The sequence below is a fragment of the Spermophilus citellus genome (assembly GCF_964194105.1).
Source record: "Spermophilus citellus genome assembly, chromosome: 3".
Taxonomy (NCBI): Eukaryota; Metazoa; Chordata; class Mammalia; order Rodentia; family Sciuridae; genus Spermophilus; species Spermophilus citellus.
Window position 1 is genome coordinate 89,898,027 of NC_138184.1, and position 21,910 is coordinate 89,919,936.

The following is a 21,910-nucleotide window of genomic DNA, read 5'->3' on the forward strand; positions in this document are numbered from 1 at the left end:
TTTGAGCTGATAAACTTGCAAACTGCTGCAAAGAGAGATGTCCAATCAGGAGGAGCAGAGGAGGGGGTGGGGGTGGGGGCTTCCTGGGACCAGGCTGGGGGACTGACCACCCCAGGCAATTAGGGGGAAACATTGAGCTGGGGAAACAGATCCCTGTCTGGATAGTAGGGCCGTTTACTATCACGGGGCAATCAAGACAACTGTACAACCTTCAGCACCTTCTTGGCTGAGCTTCTCTGGGCTGTGGAGTCAGGTTCTTTTCACGGTCACCTCCTCCATGGGGAAGCCCAGTAATTTCAGGAGGCCCAGGCTGGGCTCCAGGATCCCCATGGCCCAGTGATCTCACATATGAGGAGAGGGGACACTGAAGGAGACCCGACTGCCCCTTGGGAATAACTCAGAAGAATTCGACTTGGGTTGAATTCCATACTAGCTCACTTATGAGCCGTTTGTCCTCGGGTGGGCCAGGTGACCCTCTGGGCCTCATTTTTCTCATAGTTTTTGTAGTGAGGATCAAAAAGCTTCCCTCCTCACATAAGTGAAACCTAAAGTGTCAGCATGGCCTCTGATGCACAATCATTTGGTCCCAGCAGAACCGGGGCTCATTCCCTGTCTCAGCCCCTGTACACTTTGCTATTCTTTAATGAAACCAAGCTCCTTCTCACTGCAGGACAAAGGACTTTCGTTTTCCCTGTCTAGAATCACGTCCTGCCACATCTTGCTGCAGTGGTCAGATCTCAGCTGAGCGTCACTCCTGAGGGGGCAGGTCCTGCCTGGCTGCCCTGTCTAGAGCAGCTGCTCTCAGGCCTCTCTCCCTCTCTTCTCCCGACCTGCCTTACCAGCATTTGCAACTGATTGGAAGAAAATGGCTTGTGAATTTGTTTTCTTGCTTACTCCTGTCTTCCACACCCGACTAGAGAGCTCTTGAGGGTGGAATGACGCCCCTCTCAAAAAAGACAGGTGTACATTCGAATCCCTGGAACCTGTGAATGTGACTGTATTTAGAAAAAAGGTCTTTGTAGATGTCATGAAGACCCCAGGATGAGGTTATCTGGATTGTGAGAGCGGGCCCTACCTAACTCTAATGCAAGTGTCTTAATAAGACACTCAGGGACGGATATACACAGAGGAGGAGGTCTCATACACAGAGGTAAAGACCAGGGTGTCGTGGCCACAAAGCCACTAGAGCTGGAAGACACAGAGAAGACTCTTCCTCTAGAGCCTCCTGCAGGAGCACGGCTCTCTCAACACCATGCTATCTAACTGGCCACCAGAGTTGTGAGAGCACACATTTTCATTGTTTTAAGCCACCCAGTTTCTGGCTATTTGTTATGGTGGCCTTAGAAAACTTATGTGGGCAGAGAGCTTGTATGCAGCTCCAAACACCCCTCCACAGAGTCAGGTGCATTCCCACGTGCATACACGCTCTTGCACAGCCAGTGTGAAAACTTGTCAGGCTGTTGTAGCCTTGGCCCAGAAATGAGGGGCTCTTTTGGTCTCCTAGGATGCCGGGGGCAGGAAGAGGCTTTGCTAGCTGGAGGCTTGGAACCCTAAATGTGTTGATGGAGACATCCGGAGAGTACAGCCAGTGACCCGAGTCACAGGATGTTAGGGTTTCCCAGGCTCTTTCTGTGGCAGCATCAGGTGTCAGGAGCCATCCATGGGATAATATGTGGGTCACTGTGCATGGGAGCTAGTGAAGAGAGACACCTGGTGTCTGGGAATGATTGTTGGGTTCCAACCCCATATTGTTTTTTATAGGCTGTGGACAATTTTTCTGGTCAATTGCCCAGGGACAATGTGAATTTCTATCCCACTCTGCAGTGGCCCACACAGCACCTGAGATGGGTGTGGCCTGCTATCAATCAACCTGCTGACTGCAAGACATCCTCAAGCAAGACTCCGCCCTTGAAACCTTATCCCTGCCTTTGATATACCCCCTTAAATAAACCTCCAGAGCCATTTTTCCTTGTTTAGTTCCAGAGCCCATGTGGACTAGATCGATCAGGGGCTTCACCTTTTGTAAATATATTTCTGAATATTTGTGTTTTGTTATTCACTAATTAGTTTAGATTTTGCATTTGAGGGTGACTTAGATTCTCCCGGGCAGGAAGAAGAACCCCTCAATGAGACGCTGGCCCCCAAAAGCAGGGGGGCTTGGAGCTCAGCTTTCTATGGAGAAGAAAGGAAGGAGGGCTGAGCTGCCCCCGTGTGCACGAGAGTGCCTGCCACTGTGTGGGGTGTGGGTGAGAGTGTGAGGGGGTGCATGCACGCCAACGCGTGACACTGTGTGAGAATGCTTCTGGATGGGAATGTGTGTGAGGAGGTGCTGACCGTCAGGACGGGAGTGCATGTACGAGTGTGTGGGGGGATGTAAGGATGTACTGCAGTGTGTGTGCATGAAGATGAGTCAGTGCGCGTTGGTGTATGAATGACAACGTTTGTGAGTGCCCGTGAGGACACTTGGAGGAAAGGAGAAGGCAGCAGAGAGAAAAATCCAAAGTCCCACAGAATCCCCCAACTCAGTGATTCCCTGGGGTGGGGAAAGGGTGGGGCATGGTGAAGGGGAGGAGTCTCAGGGCAGACTGTTGTTTTCCAGCCCCATATTGTTTTTTACAGGCGGTGTGACCTGGGGTAGGTCAATGCACCTCTCAGAGCCTCAGTTTCCTCATCTTTAATGTAGTGATACGAGAATACCTAGTTCAGGTTTGCTGTGCGGATGGAAAGAGACAGGGTGGGTGGCCAATCCCTCAGCGTAGGTCTGGGTAGAGGGAAGGATAGGACAAGAGGAGCTGTCACCTGTAGTCACCTCTGGGGTAAAACCTTCCCCGCTCAACGCTACACCACGCTGAGCCATGGAGGAAACTTTACGGCAGGATGGGGCCAGTTCCAAAGGACACTTCCTCCCTTTCTCGGCGCCTTAGTTCTCCCCTGAGCGATGCGGCTCTGCAGACCTGGGCCCGCGGGGTGCGCGGCGGGACGGTAGGACCGCGGAGGAGTGTGTGTGTGTGTGTGTGTGTGTGTGTGTGTGTGTGTGTGTGTGTGTGTGTGTGTGCGCGCGTGCGCGCGCGGTGGTGGGCCTCGCAGAGCTGGGGACGCTGCCCGGAGGACATTAACGTACTTATCTCCCTCTCTGCCGCTTAACGTACTTATCTCCCTCTCTGCCGCTCTGCGGAACTCAAACGCAATCCAGACGTGAGGTGTGGCCTCCGGCAGACCGCGCCCAGTGCCCCGCCCACACACGGCTTAGCCCACCCGGCCCCCTTTGCGATCCCTGCCGGAAGTCGCGAGGGACGGAGCTTTTTCGTGGAGACACTCCGGAGAGCCGCGCTGCGAAGTTTTGAGAGTTCTCGGCTAAGCCCTGGGAGCGCCAGGCAAGGGTGCGGGGTAAATGCTAAACCGGAGCTCAGACGCATAGAATCGCTGGCTCCTTAGCTGCGGGAGGAAATGAGGCCGGACCTCACAATCCCTAACTGACCCGGCTGCCTCGCGGGGTGGGGTCAGCCGGTTCTCCAAAGGAGCCTAGAAGAGGGGGGCAGCGTTTAAATAAAAGGCTTTGTTGTTCTGAGTCCCTGCTTTTCCGCGTCCAGTGAGGCTGTGACAGTTCACCTATTTGTAAAGTGGGGTCATTAGTTCGTGCCTCGTAGTGGAGAAATTATGAGACGTAACGTGGAGGCCGCGTGCTCTCTGTCGAAGCCGTCGGCTCCACTTTGGCCCGCGAACGTTTTCCCCCCACTCCACCCTCTGACCGTTTTCTGGAGAGGATAGTCTTCGTTCTTTTCTGCTCTTGGGAATTAAGGACGGCCCCTTGGTCGCCGTAGCGCACCTTTCCCGGGTTGGGGGCGTACCCGGAAGTGCTCCTCGGGAATCCGGCTGAGCCGCGCGGCGTCTCACCATGGCGACGGCGGGGGCCCCGCGGCGATTCTGCCGCTGTGCCTGCTTCTGCTCGGAGAACTTGTACGTGGCGCGCTACGGGCTGCACCTGCGCTTCCGTAGCGAGCAGCAGCTGCGCCAGGATTACGGTCCTGTGAGTGTCCTCTGCTGGCTTTCCTGGGAAGCGGGCGGAGGCTGGGGAGGAGCCTTTGGCCCTGAGATGGTTTGGTTTGCCCACGGCACACGGAGCCTCACTTAGGAGAAGAATGACTTTCCTCTCCATGCCTCCGTTTCCCTATCTTAAAGGGGGGGTGGGTGATAGCATCTCCTGTTAGTGAGCCGCGTGTGGAGGGAATGAAGGAACATGAGGGTAGAGCGCGCAGGGCAGGCCCTGGCTCAGGATGCTCTCTTGGTGTTGGTGGGAGTAACTGGGAACCCAGCTCTGCTTAACGCGGTCATCGCAGTTCCTTCTCTGAAGGATCCCGTGACGTACGGGCTCTCATTTCCACTTTAAGGAGGGGAAACTGAGGCTCAGAGATGTTAAAGGACTTGCACAAAGTCACGCAATCATGCTCACTGGTCTTTCTGCTCCCAGATCCTGCGCAGCCGAGGCTGTGTCAGCACCAAGGACTTCCAACAGCTCTTGGCAGAGGTAACACTCCCCCACTCCCTGCACTGCAGCTTGGCCCTTCCTCTAGATTTGTGTCAGCAGTCTGAGGGGTTTCCCAGCCTTGGCCTGTCAGTCTCCGATCGCTGAAGGACTCCTCAGTCCTCTTTACCTGCTTCCTGCTCCCCTCACCCTTACTCCTGCGTTCTGGCACCAGAAGAATAGAAATGGAGAAGTGCCAAGTTGTCTATGTCATGCCCTTCTTAACAGCTTTGTGAGGTAGACACATTTTGGGATGAGAAACTGAGTCTCAAAGAGGGGGGTTGCTTTCCCAAAGTCTCACAGAGGATGGAGTTGAGATTACCAGGGCTACTACATCCTTGGCTCTTTTAACACCCCCCCCCCCCCCAGGCTGAGGTTGCTGCTCATCTCCCACCTCTTCCCTCACCTGGGGGTTAGAGTTGGTGGCTTTCTAAGAGAGTCTTTTGCAGCCTCTGTAACACAGGATTTGACTGTGACCATTCCCCTCCCTATAGTGGGCCCAGCTGGTTGAGGTGCCTCCAGGGTCTCTCCTCCCATCCAGCCTAGCAGTTCCTCTTCTAGAAGTCCCTTTCAACTAGTAGTTTGGTATTTGCAATTGACTCAGGAGTATAGGGAGACTTGCCTTCCATCCTGGGCCCCACTCTGGCCTTCATGATCCTCAGTTTCTTCATCTGTACCATGGCTTCAGGGGAATGGGAGGCTCTGTATGATAATTTATCCCTGTGCTACCCCAGCTTCAGCAGGAGGTGGCACGGCGGCAGAGGCTGGGGCAGGAGTCAGCTGCCAGGAAAGCCCTCATCGCCAGTTCTTACCACCCAGCACGGCCAGAGGTTTACAATTCACTGCAGGTACTAGGCAGGGAAATTGGGAGCTGGTTACTGGAGGGAGGAAGCAGCCTTTTCAGGCCTGGGGTGCTGTCTTCCCCATAGCTGTTATGTTCTGCCCCCAGGATGCAGCTCTGGCTCCTGAGTTTCTGTCCGTTGCAGAGTACAGTGCATCCCCAGGTGCAGACCTCCAAAGCCTTCTCCAGCGGCTGCAGACAGTGTCAGGTGAGAGCATGGCATGACTTGGGGGTGGCAGCCTAAGATACCTGGGCAATAGAGACTTGGGTCCTCCCACCTATCATATTTGTTCTCAAAAACCAGACCAGCAGGAACAGGAAGGGCCAGTGAGAACAACCTGCCAGGAGCAGGGCATCTGTATTAATTTGTTTATTCATTCATTGACCAACCTTCCTTGCAAAGGTATAGTTTCAAATGACAGTCTGGCATCAGCTTGACCCCTGGAGAGCTCAGAAAGAGAACCCACAGTTGCTCACAGTACCAGTTAGTGACTTCAGAATGGGGCAAGGCAGTGGTCCTGAGAAGTGAGGGACCTCGCTATCTCTACTGTACAGATGAGGAAACTGAGGCTGGGGACAGTGAAAAGCCGCGCCTGCTCATGAGAAGATTGAGACCCAAGCCTGTCTGACCTTGCTTCAGAGCTCTAACCTACTATCTTGTCTCCCTCCACAGAAGAGAAGCGCATCTACCGGGTGCCTGTATTTACTGCGTCTTTCTGCCAAGCCCTGCTGGAGGAGCTGGAGCATTTTGAGCAGTCAGACATGCCCAAGGGAAGGCCCAACACCATGAACCATTATGGGGTAGGTGAGGCCTGGCCCATGCACCCACCTGAGGAGTCCAGGCAGCTAGGATGGGAGACATATCTGAGATGCTGCAAGCAAGCTGCCCATCCCTGCCTGCAGAGCAAGATCATGGTAGATAACTGTGTGATGGTATCAGTTTGCTTTGTCCTTAATAGCAAATCCCTCACCCAGGGAAGCAGGATAAGGCCCCAGCAGTCTTCCTGCTTACCACAGGCATCCTCTTCCAGGTGCTGCTGCATGAGTTGGGCCTGGACGAACCACTGGTGACACCACTGCGGGAACGCTTCCTGCAGCCATTGATGGCCCTGCTGTACCCAGACTGTGGTGGGGGCCAGCTTGACAGTCACCGCGCCTTTGTGGTCAAATATGCACCAGGCCAGGACCGTGAGCTGGGCTGCCACTATGATAATGCTGAGCTCACTCTCAATGTGGCCCTGGGCAAGGCCTTCACAGGAGGTGCCCTATACTTTGGAGGCCTCTTCCAGGTGAGTATTTCAGACCCATGGGACAGGATCTGGGTCAGCCATGAGTGCCCAGGCCTGAGATCTGCCATCTGCAGGCACCAGCAGCCCTGACAGAGCCCCTGGAGGTGCAGCATGTGGTGGGCCAGGGTGTCTTGCACCGGGGCGGACAGCTGCATGGGGCCCGGCCGCTAGGCACTGGTGAGCGCTGGAACCTCGTGGTGTGGCTCCGGGCCTCTGCTGTGCGCAACCGCCTCTGTCCTATGTGCTGCCGTGAGCCAGACCTGGTGGACGACGAGGGATTTGGCGATGGCTTCACCCGGGAGGAGCCCACCACGGTGGATGTGTGTGCGCTAACTTGAGCCTGGTTTGGCCCAGTGGTGGTGGGGAGGTGGTGTGGCAAGTGAGGACCTGCCATCTCAGGTTGGAAGGGGCAGAAATAAACTTGCAACCATGGAACTCCTTGGATCAAAAGGTTAGGCCAGCATCTGGGTCATTATTTCCAGAGGTAGGCTGGCTTAGTGCAGGTTTGCTTGAAGCAGAGCTTGATATGGGATTCATGGAGGGTGGATCCTCAGAGGGGAGTAGGGAAGCAGGAGAGGGTACTGAAAGTGGCTTCACAAAGATGTGGTTTCAGGTGACAGTCCAGCATCAGCCTGCTCCTGGGGAGCTCCAGAGCTAGAATTCCCACCAGTTGGTTCCTAGCAACAGTTAGTGGCTCCTGGATGGAGCTGCAAAGGCAGGAGTAACTTCCCAGACATCTGCCTCCAGGGGAGGGTGGCTCCCAGTGGCTGCAGGAGGCCTTCAATGAAGAGTATTAGTGGTGGACAGCACCAATTGCAACCTCTGAATGGGTGTAAAAGGCTTACTTGGAGAAATCAAGAACAGATTTCTGGAGCCAGACTACCTGGATTCAGATCCTGGCTCTGCCACTTTCCACTGTGTGGCCACGGGTGACCCACTGACCTCTGTGCTCTAGGTGCTATTGTGAGAATCCAATGACCTAACACAGATAAAGTGATTTATATCAGCCCTGGGCTGTGTTTGTTATTTTTATTGAAGACCTTATAACTGGGTGGCCCTAAGATTGATGAGGTGTGTACACAGAGCTGTGCTTTTTGGGGGCTACACATCTGAAAACCAAGGTGTTTCCATATTGAAATCTTAAATTTTTTTTTTAGTTGTTAATGGACCTTTTATTTTATTTATTTATATGCAGTGCTAGTAAATAAATAAAATAAAAGGCTTTTATTTTAAATTAAATAAATAAACAAACAAATAAATAAATAAATAAAATAAAAGGTCATTGAACCCAGTGTCTCACACATGCTAGGCTAGTGCTCTACCACTGAGCCACAACCCAGTCCCTCCAGGTTGAAATCTCGAATTTTAGCTTCCTCCGGAAGGAGGGAAGACGTGGAAACACGCAGTCACATTCCCATACTGCAAAAGCCACCTGGAGCGGAGTCTCAGCTGCGTACTTTAGAAAGGGTTGTGGTCACTCTTTCATTAACTCTCCGTCCCTTTATGGACACTTGAGTTTGCGACCTCTATATTACTGGGTATATATGTTAGAAAGACAGGGACGTCTCTGCTGGGATCTCACAGTCAGATGGGGCGGACAGGTTCGCAGACCAGCCAGGGAGGAAAGTGGCGCGCGGGATGATGGGGCTTTAGGTAGGTGGGTGATGCGGGTACGGCACCCAAAGCGCAGTCTTGGAAGACGGTGCGGCTGTGGCATAAATGGACGAGAGGCGCCTGAGAGCCCGGGGACTGGCGCCAGGCTGGAGACGTGTCCCAGGGCGGAGCGGCGGGAGTGGGCTCCCTCACCAGCGTGGTCTCTGCAAAGAGATGGGCGCTCCGGAGACGGAACCCGCGGTTTCAGAACTAAAGGCAGCATCGCCTCGCTTCCCACCCGGACAGCCTCCCCGCGCACCGCTCCAGGCCGGAAGTGGTCTGGAAGCCACCGTGCTGCTGCTTTCTTGCGAAGTCGGGGTGTGGAGCTGGCGGTCCCATCCGATGGGCGGTTGAGGTGAGAAGAGGAGAGTCTCGAGGCCCTCTTTAAGGCGGCGAGGCCGCGAAGGGAGTAGGGTGGAGGATGGGAGCGCGCGGGGAAGAACTCGGGACGCCCCTTGCGGTTGAGCAAAGCTGTCGGTTCCCAGGACGCCGCGCTTGGTGCGCAGGTGTGGAGCGTCCGGGCGAGGGCGGCACCTTAAAGGGGTTGACGTGCGGGGTCCCGGAGTTGGCGGAGAAGCCAGGGTCTCCAAAGGGGTGGAGGGGATAGCGCGGGTCCCCGCTGTGGTGCTGGGTATCGGGGGCCCTGAGAACCAGACCCCATTGGAGCCCACACTGCGGTCCGGCTCCAGAGAGCCGCGGATTAAACGCGTCTCTTCCCATTGCCAGCCTGCGCCGCTATGGCTCACGTTGGCTCTCGCAAGCGTTCGAGAAGTCGCAGCCGCTCCCGGGGTCGAAGGTCAGAAAAGAGAAGGAAGAAGAGTAGTAGGGACGCCTCGAGGAGTTGCTCAGTTTCTGGATCCCAAGGTCGCAAGGCCAGCACCGCCTCGGGGACAGAGGGTGAGGACCCCAGAGACTGGGAAAGGGGGTGCAACAACTTCTCCGCAGGCAGCTGCAGGCAGCTGGGACTGGCTATGGAGAAATCGGAATGAGAGCATTCAGGGGTGCAGAGTGGAGAATTGGAGAACCCCCCAGACAGGGAGGAGACTGGGCCCTGCCCAGCTGGTGAGTGTGGATCTAAGGGTTCACTTAGTGTAGCTATGAGAGGTGGAGCCTGGCCTCCTGCCCATGAGACGGTGTCCTGTGGAGCCCGGAAGGTGCTTCTCCAGGAGAGTACTGATCTCTTCTGGAGAGCCTGGCAGGGAGCGTCTCACTGGATAGACCTGGTCCTACCAAAGGCCAGAGCAAGGGGACCAAGGTTTACTCCTTGCCCTCCTGGCCTTCCAGCCTCACCTTCTCCCTGCATCACAGAGAGAAGCAAGCAAAAGGCCCGGAGGAGACCACGATCCAGCTCCTCCTCCTCTTCTTCCAGTTCTTCTAGCTCCTCTTCTTCCTCCTCGTCCTCCTCCTCTTCCTCCAGTGATGGTCGGAAGAAGCGGGGAAAGCACAAGGACAAGAAGAGGAAGAAGAAGAAGAGGAAAAAGAAGCTGAAGAGGAGGCGCAAAGAGAAGGCCGAGGTGCCCCAGGCCGAAGCTCTGCCTGGCCCCTCACTGGACCAGTGGCACAGATCCACCGGGGAGGAAGACGATGGCCCAGGTACTGTGCCACCCGTTGTGCAGGAGGGAGAGAACCCCTCCCCAGGTCTGCCCACAGTCTCCTCTCATCTTCCTTTCCAGTCCTGACGGACGAGCAGAAGTCTCGTATTCAGGCCATGAAGCCTATGACCAAGGAGGAGTGGGATGCTCGGCAGAGTGTCATCCGCAAAGTGGTGGACCCCGAGACGGGACGCACCAGGTGGGGGTGCCAGGCACAGGCAGGCCCCGAGTGGTGTACCTGGGAGTTGTGACCCAGAACATGGGCTTTCAGGAGGAGTGGGGTGTGGTTGCAGCTGCTCCAAAAAGGCCAATATGGGAGAAAACTGTCACTGGTGACATATCAGCTGTTCTTCCCCTTTGCCTGGTGTAAGGGTCTCAATGAGAGACCTTTTTCAAGCAGCTACTGTTGCCCAGACTGGTAGTGCAGGCTGGCAAGGCAGCCTACCTGGGCTCCCTCCATCCCAATCCCAAAGGTGGTGGGGGCCGAATTGGCACCCAGGCCCCCCCTGCTCGAGCTGGTGGGGCCTGAGCCCTGGGGACCCGTTGCTGGTTGCTCTGGCATTAGGGGCTCAGCCTGTTTCTTGCTGATGGACACCCTCCCACCCTAGGCTCATTAAGGGAGATGGTGAGGTCTTGGAGGAAATCGTAACCAAAGAGCGACACAGAGAAATCAATAAGGTTGGTGTTGCCCCTTTCCCTGTGGTCTGCCCCCAGCTGTCTCTGATGTCCTACTTCTGTATGTTTTCTTCCCTAGCAAGCCACCCGAGGGGATGGCCTAGCTTTCCAGATGCGAGCTGGGCTGCTTCCCTGAGGGCCCCTGGCCGACTGAGGCCTGTGGACAGTGTCGTGCCATGGCCTGGAGGTTGGCCACAGGGCGGGCAGCAGCAACACTGACCGGTGCTGATGGCTTTTCACCTGTGGAGCCAGTCCAGCCTCCTCAGGAGCAAGGTTAGAGGTGAGGCTTACGGATGCCTCAGTAACCCCTCCTGAAAGAGCAAGGGCAGTGTACCTGATATTAAATGTTCTCTGGTCTTAGACTTCTTGCTCTGTTGCTTTTTGTGGTCAGGGTTGGGGAGGTTGGTGTGAACTTCCAGGGGGCATTGGGCTTTAGGAGCTTTGGGGAAAGCTGGGATGTTGGGCCCCAGCCCTCTCTGCCCTGCTGCTCATCTGTCAGCCGATTGCACTACATCTGACTCCATGGCTTAGTCCCAAATCAGTCTTAGCTCTTCAATGGGACCCACTTATGCTTGGGGAGAGGCAGCTTCGCTCAGTTCATTTCACAGATCACAACAGGTAAGGGCTAGGTGGCTTACTGCTGTGTCCCCTGTAAAGCAGAGAGGCTCACAAACCTGCCTCACTCGGCTATGCCTTGGAAGGGACACAAGTCCTGCATGAGTGTACTGGTGACACTGCAAGCAGCAGGTGGCACTGACTGGGTGGGTTTATGCGTTTAGACAGGTCCTTTTCCAACCTGAACCCCGGGGTGCCGCCGCAGTAAAGAGATCACAAGGAAGCCTTCCTGCTTCTTTAATTGGTGTAACAGACAGTGACATATACAGAGCACACTCAGGCCCAATGATGCAGGGACAGCAGGGAGGGAGTCAGGACACTGTTCACACATGGCCCAGAGACAGACAGCACGAGGACAGACGGGAGGGGTCCAGATGTGAAGGCTGCGATGGGGTGGGGCAGGAGGCAGGCAGCTCATACTGAGCCAGGGAGGGGTGGGTCTCTGCTGAATCCTTCTTTAGAAATCAAAGAGAAGGCAGGTGGTGGAGCTGGGTGGTGGTTGAGGCTCAGTCCTGGGGTTCGGGGTGGGTGGGGTGGACTAAGGCTTCTACTCTAACAGGCCTGGGGTGGGGGTGGCAGTCAGCAAGGCCTGCCTCACCCTTTGGTTACGACTGGTCGGGCCTGAGCCCTGCAGCTCAGCACCCAACACTGTAAACATTTTTGGTATTTAAAGGACTTTGCCCTTCCCTCTCTTGGTTTCTGAAAAACTGGTGCTTCCTCGGGAGAGTGTGGTGAAAGGAGTCTTAGGGAGGCAGAAAGCAGACCTGGATATAGAAGAGACTTGGGAGGGAGGCTGCCCGTCTCACCGTCTATGGCTGAGGGCCTGGGAGAGGCCCAGGGGACTATTGCTGTTGTCCTTGGCATGGCTGATGACTGGGCAGGCTGTGGGGGGTGCGGAGCCATGGGGGCTTCCTTGGGAGAGGCTGAGTCTGCCCACAGGGCCTCCTAGCCTTTATTGCAGGCGGGCCCAGGACTTCCAGGTGCTTCTCTGGATGGCTAGTCACCGAGGTGTAGGTGAGGTGGGGCAAGATGGGGCTGATAGAGGCGGTGGCACTGGCCACAGGGGCCCCTGGCCAGGGCTGTGATTGTCGGGCCAGCGACTCCTGCTGGGAGCAAGGGGTCAGCTATTGCACTTTCACTGCAACAGTTACGAGGGTACTTGGTCCATAAAATAGTCGTTGCTTTATACAATATGCCTGAAACAACAAAAAGCTACATCTTAAATGTGAATAGCCCTGGAGGCTCCATCCCCCAGGTGTTTTCTCTGCACAAAATAAATAGCTCTTCCTCTGTATAGGCCCCCATTTGAGAACATTTACATGACCCTTTGGCTGTACATATCTACACATGGGGAAAGTTGCCCTCAGCCTGCACACCTCCCCAGCCCAGCCCGCAGGGCCCTGAGCTGTATCCAGGTTGGCAGAGTCTCAGGAACAGAGTGCAGTGGCTGGAGGGCTGTCTGGGGCCTTGGGGATGGTGGAGGAACCTGGGCCGGCAGCCGAGGTTGCCTGGTGCTGGGAAGGGGAGACAGGTGTCAGGCCCGGGCGCAGCACTCCTGGTGTGGGTGAGAAGTGAAGTCCTGGCTGCCTGCCCTTAAGCTAGCAAGCGAGCTGTGGCTTAGATTCAGCATTGAAACGGAATTGGCATTAAAAAACCTAAGTGTGGCCCTGTCCCAACCCCCCTCCCCCATAGAAATTCAGTGGAATTAATGGGTCAGGTGAGGCAGGGAGCCCGCACCCCGATGAGTGGGCTAGGGTGGGGCCCACGGGACCCAGAACCAGGCTGGACTCCGTCACAGTGCTGGGTGTTCTCAATGTGGAGGGGCTGCGCTTGGTACTGAAAGAGTTAAGAAAGGAAGCAGCCGAGGATTGCTCATTTAAAAAAACCTCATAGAAATCAGGTTGAGAAGTAGAAAGGCGTAGAAACTCGGAGGGCAGGCGGGTGGGTGGGCCACGGCCTGGGGCCCTACCGATGGCAGGCAAGGAGAAGAGGCCAGGCTTGTCCAGGCCCCATGGCCCAAGGTGGGACAACGAGGGAGCCGGCCTTGTGTTTCATTGGCCTCATGCCTGGGCTGTGCTCAGGGCTGGAAATAACACCAGCCCCGTGACGGCACTGGGCCCCAGCTGGGCAGGCAGACAGGCGGGCAGGGGTCCCAGGGCTGCCATGGCTCTGGCAGGCCAGGCAGGGCTGCAGGAATTAAGATATGGCCTTGCTCTCCTGCTTGCACACGGATTTGCCAAACTGGAACCTTCTGTGTGGTAACAGGTCCTGGATCAGCAGATATTGAGTTTTCATGCATGTCAGCGAGTCTGTAGCCATAGATGGTAAAGGGTCCCACACTCAAAAACCAGGGCAAAACCAGTGAGGTCAGACAGTTGAGAATCTGGAGTCAACGAGAAGCAGGCTGGACCCCTGTTGGAGCTGCTACCAAATGGAGGGGACCTTGGGGTGGAGGATAGTGGACAGGGAGGTGGCAGGATGGGCCCAGGCCCACCCCTGGCACCAGGAGGCTGGGAGATCAACACAGGGCACAATGTCCAGAAGTGCCTCCCCAGGCCAGGCTCAGTGGGATGTCTTGGTCCTTCTGTCATCCTGACTGGTTGTCCTGCTGTCTTCCACGATATGCTGGACCCCACAGGCCCTGTGACAGGAGGCAGGGCTGGGAGGACTGGGTGGCATGGACTGTGTCCTCCAGTGGGCCGTGGGACAAGCTCTCAGGCGTGTCTGTTCCTCCCCAGCCACCTGCATGTGCTTAGGCCAGACCTCCTGGTGGAGCTGGAACCCTGGCCTAGCACTGCCTAAGAGACCATGGTGCCTCGCTGACGGTGCCCTACTTGGGGCCCGTGGCTGTCCCTGGATCAAGCCGGCCTGTCATGGTGCGGCCCCAGCAGCTGGCCGCCATGCTCATGCTGCGCTGGCCTCGCTGTTCACAGTCTACCTGGCCCTGCGTCCGCTCGAGTCGGCTGGGGCCACTGGGCTGAGCTGAGATGGTGCGGAGCAGGTGGTTCCGGGAACGCAGGAAGTCCCCCTGGCCAGGAAGGCCGAAGCTACCCTTGCGTAGTGCCATGCGGGTGGCGGTGTTGCGGGCTGGCCGTGCCCGGTGGTTGTACTTGAGCTGGGCCAAGTGGGCTGCGTAGCCGTCCGTGATGAACTGCAGGGGCAGTGAGGAGGACGGGCCGTCAGTGGAGGGACCCCAGCTGCTCCCTGGACCCTGTTTCGCCTACTCACCTGGCACTGCTGCTGCAGCTTCTTGGTGGGCCGGCCCACAATGTAGATCTGCATGGGGGACAGGCTGATGGAGCTGTAGACCGCCACGTCCTTCGTGGAGCCATAGGCCGCATGCACGCGCAGGTGCAGCTGTGGGCAAGACAGTGTGGGCGTGGGCACGGCCTCTGTTCCCATCTGTGCCCTGCCCCCTCTCCCTGGACCCACCTCAGAGATGAGCAGCTTCAAGAAGTTGGCCTTGTGCCGCAGTGGGTCGTGCACCAGGCCGTCACAGAAGGACACCACGCCATGGGGGAAGTTGTGCTGGGCCAGCCACGCCACCACCCGTTGCTTCTGCATATCCGGCCGACCCGTCACATAGATGATGAGGTAGCCCAGGTCCTGCCAGTGCCTGGGGCGAGGGGCAGGCCCGGGTGTCCCATGTTGCCTCTTCCTCCCTCTGGGCCTCCCTGTCTCCTGCCCAGCCCAAGTGCCCTGCTTGGGCCACTGAGAAAAGCATCTCTAACTGGGCTCAGACAACATGTCAATAGAAATGGCAGTGACGTGGCAACAGACCCTCCAGTGACCCAGTGAGCCCCACAGTTGCAGCCCTGCAGGAGAGCTGCCTGTTCTCACCAGCCTTCCTCTCCAGGGAACTGGACACCAGGCCACCCACAGTCATGGTGGCCTAAGGCTCCAGGCCTGGACCCACAAGGTCCAGGGCCACGCAGGTCCTCATCCTGGTGCCACCAGGTCTCTCTCGCCTAACATGCAGGAGCCTCCTGCTGCTGAGCCCACCCACCTTGTGAAAGTCTCACTGTGCCCATGGGGCCACTCACCGCACCACATCCACGGCCCCGGCCCGCACCTTGGGGTCGCTGCCCATGATGGACACGCTGGCGGCAAAGGAGCCGTCGATGCTGAAGACCACAAACTCCGTGCCCTTGGGCAGCACAGTGATGTAGCTGTCAGCAAACGTGTGGTCTCCCCTGGCCAGTGGGGACAGCTTGTCAGAACCAACCAGAGCCCCTCATCTTGCCCCCCAGAGGCGGGCCCTGTCCTGCCACCCCTTGGAGGTGCATACCTGACCACCATCTTGATGGGGTAGACCCCCACTCCCAGCCGGTGTGTCTCAGGGATTGTGTAGGAGACACGCCCACTGCTGTTGGTCACCAGTGTGTCCAGGTATAGCCACTCACCCGAGGGTGGCTGCATCATGATGTGCACGTCCACCTGTGAGCAGGGGTGAGTGGTCACAGCTGGTCATACCTTAGCCTCCTCACGCCAGGTGCCTCAGCCAAGGGGATGTGCAGGCTCCCTAAGGTCCCCCTGTTTCCTCACCTTCTCCCCGGTTAGGGTGACCATGTCCAGGGGCCCATACATGAACCGGCCTGTCACAACTTGTGGGCCGTCCTCGTTGGCAACTGCGTCACTGATCCGGTGGTTGGCCGTCACGTTCTGGGGAGGGGAGAGCTAGCCTGGGTCAGGGTGGGGCATGGAGAGCAGCTGGGGTCTCCGAGGCTCAGTGCATGCTCCCTTGGGCCTGAGGAGTGAGGCCACCCGACTTCCTGGCCCTGGGCAAGTGACGTCCTTGCTGGGCTTCCTTCCTGCTGTGAAATGGGCTCATGGCCCCAACTGCAGAGACCGAGGCTCAAACAGACCTGTGCTTCTCTGCAACTCAGTCTCCTCTGTAATAGGGGCCACCTGTGAGGGTCACATAGGACTACAGCCACGTCCCCTCACCCGCAGCTTCACATGTGTCCTCTTGCGCTGCCACTTCTCTCTGGGCTGTGAGGGGGTGAACACCGACACCTCCTTGCCATCCAGCTCCAAGATGCTGGAGCTGTCATGCCTCATGACCTGGGGACAGAGATGCCAGGGCAGGCTCAGGCCAGGGCTGCTGCTCCAGGAGTGAGAGGCCCAGCCACCCTGGAGGCCAGCGGAGTTCAAGTGATTGACATTTGATCCACTCCAGTCTGCCTCTAGCCCCCAGAGGCCCTCTGTCCTGTGTATGCAAATGCGCTCCACCCACCCCCAACCCGCCAACTCATCATGCACAGAGCTTCCTCCCTCCTGCCTGGAGCCTGGTGCCTCAGAGGAAGGGGCCCCAAGTGTCCAGCTCTCCTGCCTGGGCAATGGCCCGGTACCTGTCTGAGTAGGAAGGACACCACATCCGTTGACTCCCAGTAGCTAGCGTGGAAGAGGTGGGGCAGGGCCACCGTGGGGAAGGCCGTGAGGGCGTCGGGGCAGTACAGGGCATAGTCGATCCGCTTCTGGCCCCACCACTTAGCAGCAACTGCAGGGAGGAGGGACCATGACTGGGTGGGGCCGAGACATGGGCAGGGACCCAGAGGGTCACCTGTCCCTTCAGGCCTATTCGGCCCAGACTCCTCGGGGTATAGGCAAAGCAGATCTCTTCCTAGGCTGGTGACAGGCAAGCAGCTGTGTGGGCAGAAGGCACCAGGCCCGCACCCAGGCAGCCAAGGGTCCAGCGGGTGGCCCTGTGGCAGTGTCCCATGGAAGTACTGAAGGTCTCCGCAAGGGCCTGAGGAAGCAGGGGACAAGTCCAGGTCTGAAGGCAGTATCATTTGTCCCCAGGTGTCACAGATTCTGAGGAGTCCTTCCCTGAACCTTCAGGCAGGGGCTGCTGCCTTCCTCAGCCCCAGGGTAGTGGGGAGGCCTCAGGACTTCCAGAGGGACAGTGGCATGCACCTCTGCTCTGCCACTTCGGGTTGGGCCACCGCTCGCCCTGGAGATAAGGTTGCATACAGGAGGAGCCAGCAGACATGCCTATTTATGGGTCCTGGCTCCCCTGGGTTCTGCCCACAGCCTTGGTGACAGAGGACCCCAAGCAGCTCCCTTGGTCCTTACCTGGTCTCTTCCCAGCTCCTCAGGGTCCCCTGGGTCCCCAGCTGACCCTAACCACTGTCCCTCCTCCCTAGATGCCTGTGTCCTCCCAGCCCAAGCCTCCAGTCCCATTAGCCTCAGCGGGGGCACAGGTGGCAGGGCCTGGTGGTGAGGGGTGAGCATGCTTGGCAAGAGTGGCCCGGGTTAGAGTCTGTGGTGGGTACCTTCTCCGATGTCCACGCCAAGGAGGAAGGGGGCCCTGTTCAGGCTGGGGCTCGCCCGGGGATGGGGCCCTGGGGTGGCGGGGGGTGGGAAGGGCAGGGCAAGCAGGGACAGGCGCCTGACGCTGGGGGTGTGGCTGAGCGCTGAGGGGGCCTCTGAGAAGCAAGAATAGGGCAGCGACTCAGCCACACTGCCACAGCCAGCCCCAAGGATGCTGCGAGAACAGGGCCTGGGGCCAGGGGCACACCTCTCCCTGCAGGCAGTCGGCACTGCCCAAAACACCCCCAGCCCCAGCCCAGAGAGCCCATGCCCAGCTCAGGGTGTGCCACCTGCATCTGCTTCCAGTGCGGAGAGGCTTCTGGGAGGGGCCGGTCGTGGAGCTTCTCTCCAGGACCCTCCCAGGAGGGTCCACTGGCTAGCCCACTGTGGGGGCTTCCTAGGTCCTGTGGCTGTTCAGCAGCCCCCCTGCCCTCTGCCAGCCCCATGCCCCCAGCACCCCCTCCCCAGTGTGGCACCTAAGGATGTCTCTGGACATGGCCAACTGTCCCCTGGAGCTTAGGCCCCTTGCTGTGATGGTGAGGAGGGCGCGGGTGGCTGCACTCACTCTGGGCGATGCTGGATGCCGTGTAGCTCTCGGCCAGGCCTGACACCTGGCTGGCGATGCTGATCTCGCTGGCTCTGCGGTAGCCTCGGCTGGTGGCGGCCGTGCCGGGCGATGAGGGGGCTGCATGCTCTTGGAAGACCACGTTGTGAGTCTGGAGTGCATCTGCTACAGGTGGATGGGGAGAGGAGCCCAGGTAAGCGAGGCCCAGCATGGCCCCTCGTCCCCCCAGCAGTGTTGGGGGCAATGTGCTGGGTCCAGCGAGCTCCTGGGCTAGGGTGGGCTGGGATGTGGCTGTGCCAAGGGTAGCCAGCTCAGGGCCACTGCTGAGGGCATAATCTGGGGAAGGGGAGGAGGAAGGCTGGGGTAGGGAAGAATGGACAGATGGACACAGACACAGGGTGTGGAGGTGAGGTGAGGGGCTTTCCCCCTATGGCCACTCCCTGCCCTACATGTGGCTCCTCAGCTGGTCTCTGGCAGTCCAGCAGCACGGGGTCCTTCTGGGCCTCTGGGTTTGACCCAACCCACCTGACTCACAGCTCACAGCGGCAGAGGCAGCCCACCCTGTGCTGGAGGGGTGCTGGCAACAGGGGCCCTAGATATGCTGGGGACAGAGAGGAGGCAGCCTCTGCCCCTGGCATCCCTCACGCATGGGCCATGATAAATGGGGACAAAGTCAGGTGCTGAGGACTCCAGCCAGGCTCACCTAGGTTTGGGCTGAGGACAGGATAGGGCAGGGAGGACAGGGCTCAGCAGAGGAGCCAGGCTGCATGGGTTGTAGAGGGAGGCTGAGCATCTCCAGGGGGGAAGGAATGGGAACCAGAGACCGCAACTCCTTGCTGGAATCAAATTTTTCTAGGTGTTGAGGAAGGGCACAGCCTCATCCTACCTCTTATCTACTCCCAAAAGCCACAAAAAGGAAGGCCAGCACCCTTGGACTATTATTGGCAAGCTGTGTGACTCTGGGGCAGCCTCTGTCTGTCTCTGGGCTGCTACAACTATTTTTCCTTTGGGTCCTCTCAGCCCAGTGTGCAAAAAAAAGCACCAAGATTAACTCCCCACTGCCTTCCTGCTTGCCTGCCATCAAGGTCCCCTGAACTCTGAGTAGCCAAAGGGGGCATGAGGGGGTATGGGGGCAGGGGGCAGGGGCAGGAGCCAAGCAGACGTCACCACAGTGGGGTACACACACTCGGCACAGCCCAGGCTCTGGCGGGGCCCATCTTGCCAGGTGAGCGCGGGAACGGGGATACTGGTTTCCAGGAAGCCGTCCCCATGGGGGAGAGGGGCCAGGGGGCCACCCTCCAGGACCAGCTCGGGGTTTCTCTGCACGGTCTCGACTGGAGGCAGATGGGAGAGAACAGAGGACAAGAACAGACACTTGCATGGGCTGTCCGTACACACACCAACGTAGACTCTGGCTCCTCGAGGACCAGACACCACAAGATGCTGGGACACACGCTGGGGCTGGGGGACAGGCCGGGGGCTCTGTGGGGGGCCCCACCCACCGAGCGCCCCATCTCTGGGCTTACTGCCTGCCATTCGAGGGCCCAGCCTACCGGTCCTCCAACCCAGCAAGGGTCCTCCTCCTGCCTGCTCCCAAGGGGTGAAGCCCTGACCACGCCCTCTGAAAGGTGGAAGTCACCAGAGTCTCCAGGAACTCCCAGGAATAAGGAGCAGCTCCTGCACCAGGTGCCCTTCAGGAGGGGTGTCCTCCTGCTGGCCCTCTCGTACCTGGGCCGCCCCACCCTCCAGAACAGGGTGCTGACTGTCATCTTCCCGGGGGGGGGGGGACCTCTCACCCAGCAGCGTTGAGCAGCCGTCCCCCAGCGGGTAGCGCTGGTAGCGGGGGATGCTGCAGGGTGGCAGGGCATGGAAGCGGCGCTCCAGCAGGGGCTCCAGGCGGGAGGCAGAGGGGTCGGCGGGGTGGAAGAGGTTGTAGACTTGCTGGCAGGCTGGCCGCAGCTGGAAAACTGGGGCAGAGAAAGGAGACTGGGTGGCGGGTGGGGCCCGGGTCCCAGGTGGTCTCTGCCGCGCGTGCCTTTCAGTTTGGGATCTGGCTGGGTCACTTTCCCTCTGTGGACCAGGAATGTCTTGTGTGGGTGCTGGGATGGCACCTGGGCATCACATGCATGCTGGGCCAGTGCTGGACACAAAGGGCCCTGTGGCTCTCAGAGTTTTTTTCTTTTTCTTTTTTTTTTTTTTTCAGATGGGGGTTGGGTTCCAGGGATTGAACTCTGGGGCACTCCACCACTGAGCCATGTCCCCAACCCTATTTTGTATTTTATTTAATGACAGGGTCTCACTGAGTGCTTAGTGCCTCACTGTTGTTGAGGCTGGCTTTGAACTCCCTATTCTCCTGCCTCGGCTTCCCAAGCTGCTGGGATTACAGGTGTGTGCCACCTCGCCAGCTCTCACAGAGTTTTTAATTGAAAAAGTTATAATGACCTACTAAGAACAAGTGTGCAAGTGTGAGAGGATATACAGTGACGAACTTTCAAACTCTAAGGGAGACTAGACACCTGGAGGCTAGTCTGTCCCCATGTGACCCTGGGCTGTGCCTCCTTCTCCTGGACCTCCACTGTCCCATGTCCTCTGCTCTGGACACCTTGGAAAGGGAATGGACCAGCAGGTGTTGAGGACAGGGCCAGTGACTGGGTTGGTGGAGCAGAAATAAGAGGCCAAGGTCCTTTGTAGATGGGGACAGGAAAAGGCCCAGGTCATCACCATGGCCTGTGTCAGGGGTCCACTGAGACCTCTGCCCAACTTGTGCCCCTTGTCCTGCCCCACAAGGCTCTCACCATCCAGGGCAGGGATGACGGTTTTCCGTAAAGCCAGGACCAGCCCCAGCGGGCACCCGAAGAGGAAGAGATCTGCGATTTCAAAGTCAAACTTGCCCAGGGCGCCGGCGCCATCCAGCATGGTGGAGCTGCTCGAGCGGCGGGAGCCAGGCTCGTTCCTCAGCACACTGGCATGCAGGCTGTGGTGGGATGTGCCAGGTCACACCCAGTCCTTCTCAGGGCCACCCTCCCTCAGCCTAGGAGGGACAGGCTGGGTCTGATGGCCCCTTCAGGGACTTGCCCTGTGCTGTCCTGAGGGTACAGCTGCCCAGCACCTGTGGGGACACTGTCAGTGGCCTCTCCAGGGAGCCTACCACCATTGGGATAGCCCTGACTGAGGCCACACTGTCCCTGGTTGGCCCTGCCCCTGCTCAGCTGTACCTCCCCAGGACAACCTGCTTCCCGTGGCTCAAGGTGGCCTGGGGCGTACACAGACCATGTACCCAATAAGCCAGAGGAGCCCTAACAGGACACCTGGCAGAGCCCCCAGGACCTCAGAGACCCCAGTCCCTGCTTCCAGAGGGACTCTGTGATGCCCCCTCCCTCTTGCAGCCTCCTTCCTCACCTGGCCTGTCCCCTGAGCCCACCTGGACAGGAAGGCCTGGTGCTGCTGGATGGTGTCCAGCTCGTAGGTGGACGAGTCGCTTCTCTTGCGGGGCAGCTGCCTTCTGGAGTCCTCGGCACCAGTGCTGCGGGGGATGTCGGTGCTGCTGCGGCTCAGGTGCCGGCTGCTCTCCAGGCTGGAGCCACCGCCGCCACTGCCACTGGAGCCGTGGGCTGCATTCCCCAGGGTGCCCGGGGACAGCAGCTCAGCATCCTGGAATGGCCCCACGGAGGCTCACTGCTGGGTGGCCGCCTCCTGGAGCTGCCCCTCCCTCCTGCTGGCCGATGCCCTGCTCAGGCTTCCCACTGAAGCCAGCGGGGAAGCAGAGGGGACACCCTGGTCTCCTCCTGCCCCTCAGCCTGCGGCTCAGGCCTAGCAACCTTTATTCCTGGCCTATCTGGCCACCCC

At 58.2% G+C, this 21,910-nt stretch overlaps 3 protein-coding genes across 12 annotated transcripts in view; 2 read left to right on the forward strand and 1 right to left on the reverse strand.

Moving 5' to 3' along the window:
* Positions 1-3,149: 3,149 nt before the first annotated feature.
* On the forward strand, positions 3,150-7,656 carry OGFOD2 (2-oxoglutarate and iron dependent oxygenase domain containing 2). 3 transcript variants are annotated; one of them, XM_081285387.1, is made up of 7 exons: positions 3,154-4,027; positions 4,469-4,525; positions 5,257-5,370; positions 5,472-5,571; positions 6,037-6,164; positions 6,395-6,652; positions 6,727-7,656. In XM_081285387.1, the coding sequence occupies exons 1-7, from the start codon at positions 3,896-3,898 to the stop codon at positions 6,988-6,990; spliced, it is 1,053 nt and encodes a 350-aa protein (XP_081141513.1). In that variant the 5' UTR covers positions 3,154-3,895; the 3' UTR covers positions 6,991-7,656. The 3 variants fall into 3 exon arrangements, with proteins under 3 accessions (XP_081141515.1, XP_081141514.1, XP_081141513.1); XM_081285389.1 differs by having other exon boundaries at positions 3,150-4,027; positions 6,486-6,792; XM_081285388.1 differs by lacking the exon at positions 5,257-5,370 and having other exon boundaries at positions 3,151-4,027.
* Positions 7,657-7,929: 273 nt separating this feature from the next.
* ARL6IP4 (ARF like GTPase 6 interacting protein 4) lies at positions 7,930-10,934 on the forward strand. Of its 2 annotated transcripts, XM_081285391.1 has the most exons (6): positions 8,520-8,660; positions 9,032-9,202; positions 9,614-9,898; positions 9,979-10,096; positions 10,506-10,575; positions 10,652-10,934. In XM_081285391.1, the coding sequence occupies exons 2-6, from the start codon at positions 9,043-9,045 to the stop codon at positions 10,706-10,708; spliced, it is 690 nt and encodes a 229-aa protein (XP_081141517.1). In that variant the 5' UTR covers positions 8,520-8,660; positions 9,032-9,042; the 3' UTR covers positions 10,709-10,934. The 2 variants fall into 2 exon arrangements, with proteins under 2 accessions (XP_081141516.1, XP_081141517.1); XM_081285390.1 differs by lacking the exon at positions 9,032-9,202 and having other exon boundaries at positions 7,930-8,660; positions 9,675-9,898.
* A 1,615-nt stretch (positions 10,935-12,549) lies between these two features.
* PITPNM2 (phosphatidylinositol transfer protein membrane associated 2) overlaps positions 12,550-21,910 on the reverse strand; it is a 124,898-nt gene continuing 115,537 nt past the window's right edge. For 2 of the 7 annotated variants that reach the window (XM_081287056.1, XM_081287051.1), the window contains 14 exons: positions 21,486-21,715; positions 20,860-21,038; positions 19,861-20,031; positions 19,249-19,398; positions 18,065-18,229; positions 17,463-17,615; positions 16,539-16,687; positions 16,135-16,251; positions 15,733-15,849; positions 15,476-15,624; positions 15,231-15,380; positions 14,620-14,803; positions 14,416-14,544; positions 12,550-14,338 (listed from right to left, as the gene is read on the reverse strand). In XM_081287056.1, the coding sequence (XP_081143182.1) occupies positions 14,018-14,338; positions 14,416-14,544; positions 14,620-14,803; positions 15,231-15,380; positions 15,476-15,624; positions 15,733-15,849; positions 16,135-16,251; positions 16,539-16,687; positions 17,463-17,615; positions 18,065-18,229; positions 19,249-19,398; positions 19,861-20,031; positions 20,860-21,038; positions 21,486-21,715 (2,364 nt within the window). In that variant the 3' untranslated portion in view covers positions 12,550-14,017. Of the gene's footprint in view, positions 14,339-14,415; positions 14,545-14,619; positions 14,804-15,230; positions 15,381-15,475; positions 15,625-15,732; positions 15,850-16,134; positions 16,252-16,538; positions 16,688-17,462; positions 17,616-18,064; positions 18,230-19,248; positions 19,399-19,860; positions 20,135-20,859; positions 21,039-21,485; positions 21,716-21,910 lie in introns of those variants that run through there. The other 5 variants (XM_081287052.1, XM_081287053.1, XM_081287054.1 and 2 more) reach the window with 5 other exon arrangements.

Bases quoted from the DNA above. Each gene is read 5' to 3' on its own strand.
- OGFOD2 (XM_081285387.1), top strand. From the start codon at position 3,896: ATGGCGACGGCGGGGGCCCCGCGGCGATTCTGCCGCTGTGCCTGCTTC. The intron at 5,371-5,471 runs GTACTAGGCAGG...TTCTGCCCCCAG, and splicing joins AGGTTTACAATTCACTGCAG to GATGCAGCTCTGGCTCCTGA. The intron at 6,165-6,394 runs GTAGGTGAGGCC...ATCCTCTTCCAG, and splicing joins ACACCATGAACCATTATGGG to GTGCTGCTGCATGAGTTGGG.
- ARL6IP4 (XM_081285390.1), top strand. From the start codon at position 8,197: ATGTTAGAAAGACAGGGACGTCTCTGCTGGGATCTCACAGTCAGATGG. The intron at 8,661-9,674 runs GTGAGAAGAGGA...CTCTTCTTCCAG, and splicing joins CCATCCGATGGGCGGTTGAG to TTCTTCTAGCTCCTCTTCTT. The intron at 9,899-9,978 runs GTACTGTGCCAC...CTTCCTTTCCAG, and splicing joins GGAGGAAGACGATGGCCCAG to TCCTGACGGACGAGCAGAAG.